This window comes from Branchiostoma floridae, chromosome 8, assembly GCF_000003815.2.
Source record: "Branchiostoma floridae strain S238N-H82 chromosome 8, Bfl_VNyyK, whole genome shotgun sequence".
In the NCBI taxonomy this organism is placed as follows: Eukaryota; Metazoa; Chordata; class Leptocardii; order Amphioxiformes; family Branchiostomatidae; genus Branchiostoma; species Branchiostoma floridae.
The window spans coordinates 9,867,938-9,877,888 of NC_049986.1; the positions used below are offsets into that span (position 1 = coordinate 9,867,938).

The following is a 9,951-nucleotide window of genomic DNA, read 5'->3' on the forward strand; positions in this document are numbered from 1 at the left end:
AAAATCAGACATATACCAAGTACTGAAGTAGTACTAATGTCTGAAATATTTCACTGAACAGACTGCATCTATTCAGTTTTAAATTTGTAATAATGTCTATCATTCTGACCCTTGCAAATGCTCATTAAGCTCGTCCTTAATTATATTTGGAAGGTTTAAATTTTGATCCAGCAATAGATTTACTAGTAGATATTTTTCTGCAGGAATAAACAAATGCAACAGAAAGTAGACAATGATGTATAGACCTACATCCAAAGTATCCACTAAAAGTGTTGATATGGAGATGTTATTGCTGTTAAGGGCCTTAAGGGAGGGGAGAAACGCGAATTTTTATGACCTGATGACATTCCTCTTACCGTGCTGTATAATGGATGATGGCATCAGTGGGTCAGGGTATTCCCGGCTCAAAAAAAGATAAGTCCAGAAGACGCCTTAAGCTGTATGGTCGTCAGCAACATTAAGGTCAAGAAATATGCGCCATCAAGTATTGGAGATACATGAGTTGTTGTTTTTTTGTGAGATTATCAAAGAGGTTCTTGCCAACCCCAGTGTTATATTATGAATATGAGGGCCATTTAGGATAATTGTAAGATAGTTTATCATGTAATTGATAATGCCCTGTGAATTTTATTCTTCAATATTAAATAATTGATTTTTTTAAAAAGCAACATTATGGTGTTTTTGTTGAGTCCTCTACCAAAATTTTGTTATTTAAAATGAGACAAACTTGAAAGAAAATTCATGAAGACCTTTCTTTGGTAAAAAGATGTAGATGTAGTTAAAGAAATATACATTATTATTTAGAAAAACGCTGTTCAACAATATACTACAGGCAACAAAGAAGAACAAGACGAAGTAATGGGGAAATCTTATTGTATTTTCAAGTTGATACTCATATCTCTTGACTCAAATATACTAGTATGTATTTTCCTCTCGAATGTAAGTTTTATCATTTGCTCTTTTGAAAAGATTTGAGTCGTTAGTTCATGCAAATTGATAATCCTTGGTCTAAAAGTAGGTCGTTTAAATTTCTAATGAGAATTCATTGCGATAGTTTGATTCTTGACATCTCTACGCCCCGTTGAGTCCAGTAAATCCCTCCGTTTTAGGACTGGTGTGCACGCTGAATTTAAAACATGTGTGTCGGGACGTCAAAGAATTGTTAGTCCAACCGCGAATCAGACGGCGATCGCACGTCGCTGGTGTCAATTTGATGAATTGGCTTTCTGTGTCAGGATAATTTTGGTCCCTTGGCGTTTGCGCATTTTTCCTACGGAAAACGTGGTCCGGCTGTTTGACAGATCGTGTCGCACACGTGAATGATGTCATCAGACAGACCGCTCGGTGGAACGACCGGACGGTTCCCAGTTCGTGTCACGCCCGTGTTTTACGCTAAAAGCTTTTAAAGTGGCAGAAATGGTGGTATTGGGAGACATGGCCATATAACATTTGTAGCATTAGTCCTGGAATGGTGTACCTTTTTTTGCGCTGTCACATTCGCATCAGGGCTGTTTCCAGCTTGCAATCTTTTTTTTTTTGTCCAACTTTGTTGTCTTTGTTGTCAAAACTATAGTACTAGTAGTAGTAGACGATGAATTTTCAATCTTTTAGCAAGCTGAATTAGAATAGATAAAGAACTTCACTAAGTGTTTTTAATCTTCTTGCATTATAATCTTCAATTTCTGTTACAAAGAGCTAGATAGTTGCTTGATAAAGTACACTTACTATTTTGTTATACTTTAAATTTTCTTAAAAAAGTCCAGAGCAAGTGTCCCATGTATATTATATAAACTTCGGACTTGTCAAAGTTTAAGCCTCCAGCTGGTTTTATGACGTCATATTCCAACGGGAACATGTAACGACCAGGGCCAATGTCACCCCGAAGGTAGCACGACACTCGCAATCCCCTCTCTTTATTGAATTCCGCTTCCCCTTTGCCCCGAAAATCCCGTCATTTCCCGGCGTAATCCCATCACCACCCCACCAGTGGTATCTATTGATTCCCGTATGTCCCCGAGATTGGTGGCTCAGCGGGGGATCTGATTCCCCGGATCGCATCGGTGCCCTGAGTAACGTCGTTATATCGGGGAGGGCAAGGGGACAAGGTGAAGTCTGGATTGCGACTTTGCGTGCACCCGATGGGGTTTCCCATGGGACATTTCAAGGGCTTACAGTTATTCAATGTGCAACCAAGGAGCTTTTATATCAATAAAAGCTCCTTGGTACAACTGTTTTTATACATCAAGGGTGTCTTTTTTTAAAGGCTGTGTGATGTTCAGATAACTGTTTGATAGTATTAAATTTCAAACCCAAAGCTAATGTGCCCAAAATTGGTTGAATTTCTAATTCCATTAGTTTTGTTTCGAGTCAGATACAGTGTCAAGCAGCATGTGAAAAAGGAACAGATTTGAAATACATTGACAAGGTTTTTTTTTGTCGAACAACATGTCTTGTGTAGTTTATGAGTAGTACAAATATGAATACATGATACATAGTATCAATAGCACTTTCTTTGCTGCTTACAGCTGCATTCCCAAATGTTAAGTGTTTACATTATCTGCATAATTATTAATACTGTACATACATGTATATGAATGCTTTACATTGGCACTGCATCTGTAAGCAGCAACACCTACAAAATGGATGCTGCAGTGTACTGTAAGGCCACAGCAAGTAAATTTTATGGATGACATCAGCGCGTGCATTAATTTTCGACTGATTTGAGAAAAAAAAACAATTTTTTTCTTCTGCAGGGATGGTCAACATGACGATAAAGTACCAAAATGAGCAAATATATTATGTTGTAGCCTAATAATTGTACTTGTAGAAGTGACACTTGGGAGGTACCCAGAACTGTAGTTGTAGAAATGAAACTTATTGGATAGTTGTGAAAGTGACACCAATATGGAAGCTATGAGTGTGGTTAACAACTTTGTTGATTCCAGTCTACCACACTAGTGTCACTTTTACCACACCAGTACATGTCTTGAATACAGGTATGAATGCCTTGTTGGCTCTGATACCATGTTTTGTCCCTTTGATTCTTTTTACAACAGTCATCACAACTTTATGGTGCCTATTTTTCTCTTCGCCAAGAAGAGTATGAGATTGCTTGACTTGCGTCTGTATGTAGGTCAACAGCATATAACTCGAGAAATTGTGGATGGAACTTTGTGATTTTTGGTAGGTGTGTAGCAGTTGTCGAAAGGAATGCCAAGTTTGAAAACGGTTTACCTGGCGTTTTCCTACGGTACTGCAGCGAGCTCGGTATGTTTCGTGCGGTTTGTTTTTGGCAGCATAAGTCAAAATCTAGCTGGGCGATTTTCACGAAAATTGGTAGGTGTGTAGCGGTTTTGGAGAGGAAGGTCAAGTGCGAAAATGGTTTACCTGGCTCTTACCTATGGTGCTGTAGCGGGATTTGTATGTAAGTGCGTTTGTCTGTAAGCAAGATAACTCGAGAACCCTTAAATGGATCCTGATTATATTTGTAAGGTGGATTGGGGTTAGAAAAACGAAGGTCAAGTTCGATAATGGGCACCCTAGTGGCTGCCTAAGGTACTGCAGCAAAACTTTTAATTTTGGCACTTCGTGTTCTTGACATGCTGTGGTCATGATTTTTGAGTGGTAGATAGCCCTTGAAACAGAGAGTAAGTGCTGTGAGTTTGGACCCCCTAGCGGCTTTTTGGGAACTGCAGGCACCGATTTCCGTTCAAACTTTGGACGAGGATAACTTGAGAACGTGTAAACAGATCATCAGGATTTTCGGTATGTAGATAGAATGAGTGATGACTTATACAATGTAATACTAATTATGCAAATCAGTAGCTTATTTGCATAATTAATGAGGAAAGTTCATAAATCCATGCCAACAGCATATAACTCAAGAAGCTGTGTATGGATTTTCATGATATTTAGTATTTAAGTAGCGGCTGCGGAAAGGAAGGTCGTGTTCGAAAATAGTTGACGTAGCATTTTCCGTTAGGACGGTAGCGGGCCGAGTGTGTGCGTCCTTTTGTTTGTGGAATGCATAACTCGAGAAGCCTTGAAAAAATCCTGATGATATTTGGTAGGTGGGTAGGGGTCAGGAAAACGAAGATAAATTATGATAGTGGGCCCCCTAGCGGCTTCCTAAGGTACTGCAGCAAAACTTATTAACAGAAATAAACTGTGCTCTATATATCTCATTTTGACCTATATCTATGGACACAGCTGTTATACAGATGGTTTGCTGGAGGAAGCCCTTAGACTGGGGACAAAGTCTAAATTGACAAGCATGAAATTCTGATTGACCAGGGATGCTACCAGGTCATCTGTCAGGTCACAGTCTGGTTTTGGTAATGTTTGTGTGTTTGTGAGGAACAATAAGACCTTAAAGTCTTAAATAAAGGCATGATTATTTGGCGAAGAGATGGGTTCGTTGAACTCTAGTTTAAAATGTAGCGATCTTGTTTTTTTTTCACCAATCTTGTTTTTTTTCGCCGTATCACACTATTTTTGCAGTCTGCAGAGGATGTCATCCATAAAATTTACTTGCTGTGGCCTTATGTGAACCTGTCAGAATTACCCTGAGGAAGGTGACAATGTTTGTTGAATAAAAAACACTAGATACATACAAAGAATCTTGATATCCTGAAGTTGAGACAACTGTTTCAACACAATAAAATACATTAATTTTTTTTTATGTCTCTATGTTTGAAATCACTGAAAGAAATGTGCACGTGAACATCAATCCGTTGCAGATATTTGAGAACTTACAGTTTTCAGTTTATATTTAGAGCATCAGGATATACTAAAATCTTCAAACTAGTAGATTCTTAACCCACACACAATTTTATGAACAACATCCTTCATCGTGTTTTCATACCTGTTGGCTTGAAACACTAGAGCAGACATTACTAGGGGTGGGTACTGGTACAAAAAATTCAGGTCCAGGTTCGGTTCAGGTCCAGAGGATCAGGTCCAGGTCCGGACCTGAACCAGGACCTTATTCATTATGTGAAGACTAATGTGCTCACGACAATGGTCCATTTCACTACAAACAAATCTATTCGACTCACACTGGCGTTTTAAAATCCTACAACGCTAACTGCCTCTGTACTATTGACTGTAAACCTCTGTAGAAGTGACTCTAAACTTAACTCTACTTCGCTCGTGTTATTTTTTTCGACCGGTTAGCACCAAAATGTGTGAATGCCCGATCAAGTAATCTGTATATTTCCTAATCGGTCCAACATCCGGTCCACCTGGTTTTTCCGGACCGGTCCGATGAGAAAAACGGTTTTGTACTGGTACCCACCCCTAGACATTACAAGCCAGTGAAGTTTTATCATGAACCATCTTGAAAATCACCAGGTGTTTGGAACTCCACAAAACCCCCCAAAATGATTGGTTTGACCTTCAGAGCAACTGAATTTTCATAGCGGGGCATTGCGCTGCTATAAACAGGCATAAAGAAATAATAGGAAATTTGGGGGTTCAACTTCATGACTGTCATTGCACATCCCATCAGATTTTATGACTGCGATGATGTCAGGCGAGATGAAACGTGTATTTTTACAGCTGATTTGTTTCCCTGGGTGTCAAACTTGGCATTCAACGCTGTCAGCATTCATTGCACTGGATCCGTGCCTTGTTTTACGAAGTGGAATCTCCAAACAGATGTCGCAAAAATTGTAATCTTTCTTGACTGCCTCAGCTTTTTTGGCAGCCACTTCCAACCCCAACATATGTAGTAAAAAAATGCAATTTTCTTGTACTTGCAACATCTGCTTGGAGATGTTTATGCTTGATAATGTCTGTTTGAAATGCTTTTTTGAAGCACTTTTGAAAAGAGCTAGGAGAATTTCCCCTGTACATTGAACCCGTAAAATACTGTACATAAGTTATGAACATGTAGCATCTGTATTTTGTCATGACCAGTGGAAGATCTAGAGTTATTCTTCAGTGAGTTAAGCTGAATCTATTTCACTTAATTTGCTGTCTTCCTTCTCCAGCTTTCGTGAAGAGCGATAGGCCCAGGCAGTTTCCAGGTTTGAAGATCAAGGTAAGAAGAACTTCAGCATCTAATTTTTTTTCAACACATAGTTGTCATATATCAAAGACTGTGATGTAAATAGCTTGGATTTAGAGGTCATTCCTGGGTACCTGGAGCTACTGTACCTGAGGTCTAAAAATAGATATGGGACCTTTCAATTTTTATGCTACATTAGAAATGTATATAAAATAGATGGGATGAACAGTGTCTTTCAGCAAGGTGTTGATCTTAGCTTGACTAAATTACCACTCTAGCAACCCTTCCACCTACGTCAGGACCATAGAATAAACCCTAATAGCAAGACATTGTGTTAGCTGAAGTGAACCCTCACTGCATGTTGCATAACAAATTCAAAACACACAGTTCAAGAAATTGATTATAGTTTGTTAAGACTATAAGAGACATGGTGAGTGATTCTCTTTGTGTGGGCACAAAGCTTAAATTGCACAACTCTATGTATGGTTGACTTTGAATTTGAAATGAGGAAGCTACAGTAACTGTATTTCCAAATTGAAAGGGACTGTGACTCAAAGTGGAAAAAAGCCATCCTCATTTCCAATATAATGGCTATAGTGTTTAACTTTCCTCTGAGGTATTGATGTAGAAATATGGACATTGATCTAACACCAGAAAGAGGTACGCCTCAATCCAGATGCTGAAATCTCTGTCCATCGACTCGTACAAGGATTTCCTATAGTTCTGGTACTTAGAGATCTCTCGGGCCCTAGTTATCGAGGACCGACGATTGGTTCAAAATTTAAGGCCACGGACCCACATGTACTCGATATCACAATCCCATAACTCATTGACCATATATACAGGACTGGAAGTAAAGTAGTTTCTGCATTTTACTTTAGATTCATTCATTTTTTGTAGAGACTTTGATTGTATGGGTGTCATCCTCTAGATCTGGCAAACCCAAAAATCATAGGAGTGTGCGAATAAAAAAAAGTTTGCCCCCCCCCCCCCAAAAAAAATGTTGCCTTCATTGTGACATCTAAGTGGTCAGGAAGGTTTAACAAATGACTGAACACAGAATACTGTGTACTGTACTTAATAAAGTCTTTATTTTCATTCTTTCACATCTTCCTCTTTGACTTTGGGACTAACTTGGGCATTCTACACCTTCTGACTCATTCTGAAGCTATTTTCGTTGCTTTGGCTCTTGCAATTTACAGTATATATTTGCTCATTTGACCAGTCGACCGGTGCAATGGCCTAGTGGGTAGAGTGTTCGCCTTGCATTCGGTAGGTCGTGAGTTCAAACCCCGGCCGAGTCATACCATACTTTAAAAATGGTACATGCTTCTTTCTCTGCTTAGCACTCAGCATTCGGGAAAGAGTATGGAAGTTGAACACACACCACTACCAGTGGACTAGCCCCCTGCTGTAGTGATTGCGTTGTGTGGCCCAAGGGCTACTGGAAGGGAGATGGGCACCGCCCTATGCGCCATCAGGCGCGGGAAGGAACTTTGACTTTTTTTGTTTGCTCATTTTGCAGATGCCTCGGATGATTTACAGTATGGTCAAACTTTTTTGCAAGGTCCTAAAATTGATACACATACAGTTATTATCCATATCAGGGTTGGACAAGTTTTCTAGAATTCACTTGTCCTATCGGCAGGTACATGTGAAATTTACTTGTCTTGCCCTAACGAACTTTTTGCTTGCCCGAAATTCAAATGTCATTTTTCTTTTAAAAAAGTATATATTTCCACTTCCATTCAGATGGAATTCTTGTTATTGGCTGTAGTTTTCTGTGTTGACCATTGCTTGATGCCAAGACTGTGGAAAGTAGAAAGTATATAACTCTATATAACTGAATATTACTCAACGGAATCATCTAACTTGCCTGGTTGGGCAAGTGGGGTAGGACATGCACTTGCCCGATCGGCATATTCACTTGCTCTGGACAATAGGGCTAATGGTCTTGCCTAACCCTGCATATATAAGCTTGGCCTTATGCATGAACAAAGCCTTCAGCGGTGCCTACATTCAATTTGTAATGTTATTAATAACCAACTTTGTGTATCTGTTTTCCCCATTTCTGTGTGTAGTACGTCCGAGGTGCTGATCCTATCCTGAAGATGCTGGACCATAAGGACCAGGTGGTCGAGATCCTCTCTATCGAGAAGTGGGACACTGACAATGTCGAGGAGTTCCTGTCGGAGAAGCTACAGAAGTTATAAACACTGTTCCGTGCCCCGGTTAATTAACATGTAAATTTGGATATCGTTAAGTTGAAATTATAGCTATCTTTCTGTCATAATGTGAGTGTATGAGTTTGTTCTTGGTTTCAACTGCTTATGCACAGCCAGATGCATTGTGGGCAATATGCCACAGGTGAAGGCCCTTGAATTGTAAGCAGTTCTTTTATAATGGACCTTGCTTGATACATGTCTTTTGTTTACAATGTCTCAGGGGCCATTAACTTGAAAGCAGTTGTGGTACAATGGACCAAGTTTGGATGTGGATTGTTAATGTCTCAGGAGCCGTCAACTTTGACGTATTACCCACAATGCATCTGACTGTGCATGTGCATTTGGAACCATGAACAGGCTTATTGTTTCAAGGCTAGTTCCATCTTTCTTGTGCCTCTTTCTTCAACTGGCCTATGAAAGTAGATATCTAGAGCACATTTTGAAATCACCAAGCTCCCTCTTTTAAACCATTGGGTCAGCCTATGCATACAACCATTTAATGCTTTTACTAAAGTTTTAGAATTTATTGGACTAACAGTATGCTACATTGCTACATATCCCTTCAAACACAGATCATTATTAAGTAGTAGATAGGTCTAATAAGAAAGTACACATTTTAAGCGGCTTTGTTTGTATATGCAAGTACATGTATGCTAGAGTTTCAATATCTCAGTCATTGGCAGTTGTCAGTGTATTCAACCACCATATTCAAATGCTGAGTGCCAAGCAGAGAACACAGCATGCAGGGTTTGAAATGCACATACTTAATTTGCAATTGGCATGTAATTTCTGAGATTTGCACGTAAAAATATTCTGAACTTCTGTCTACATTTTCATGCGCCGATTTCTGTCCGCCAGAAGTGACAGAATGGGCAAAATTCTTATCTGTCCTAAGCAGCAAACTTCCGCCAAAGGACGGAATGATGGATGCTGGCTAGAACATTGCAGTATAGACTTATTGTATTTTGCATGTAAATTTTTCAAATTGCACGTAAAGTTTTTGCCAACTTGCAATTTTGTATGTAGCAAAAACAAGTATTTCGATCCCTGGCATGTACCATTTTTAATGTCTTTGGTAAGACTCAGCCAGTGAACGACCTCTTAAGATGTACTGACATCAAGGCAAATACTCTACCCACTCGGTCATTGCACTGGTCTGTATTGATGGTATTGCCTTTTTTTATGCAATGATTTTTTCTGCTGTCCCAGTCAAAGCAAGGGGTCATTTTGTTTGGGTGAAAAATAGGTTATATCGATCCATCTGGCATGGAATATCATGAAAACAAGTTCCTCAGGTAATACCATCCTTTATCACCTCGTGATATATATACTAGATGTCACCGAGACAGTACAAACAGCTGACTTTTCTGTTATCAACTCATCGTTACTTGACATATCAACCAGACATTTGAAGAAGAAATTGATTATGGCAGCCTCACTGTAATTGTAAAAAAAATTGATATGGAGAACTTGCAATTTTGCAGGCCGAAAAAATTCAGGTATGGTGTCAATATGAATCTCAAGTTAGACCTTGCAGAAATTCTGTTATAGATTTTGCATTAAAACACGGAGTGACGAGATTATGCCTGGAAGCAAATAGTAGGCTCAAATTCCCATAATGTAAAGTAGGGCAACCTTTGATCACAAAATTACATGTACGTGTGATGATGATTTTAGGTTTCATAATAGTAACAGAAAAATCACTTTGGGTGTTTG

At 39.2% G+C, this 9,951-nt stretch overlaps 1 protein-coding gene across 1 annotated transcript in view; it reads left to right on the forward strand.

Moving 5' to 3' along the window:
* LOC118421644 (selenoprotein F-like) overlaps nt 1-8,745 on the forward strand; it is a 12,152-nt gene extending 3,407 nt beyond the window's left edge. Inside the window, exons 4-5 of the mRNA XM_035829056.1 lie at nt 5,994-6,043; nt 8,092-8,745. Of these exons, the coding sequence (XP_035684949.1) occupies nt 5,994-6,043; nt 8,092-8,223 (182 nt within the window). The 3' untranslated portion in view covers nt 8,224-8,745. The remainder of the gene's footprint in view (nt 1-5,993; nt 6,044-8,091) is intronic.
* Nucleotides 8,746-9,951: the final 1,206 nt, after the last annotated feature.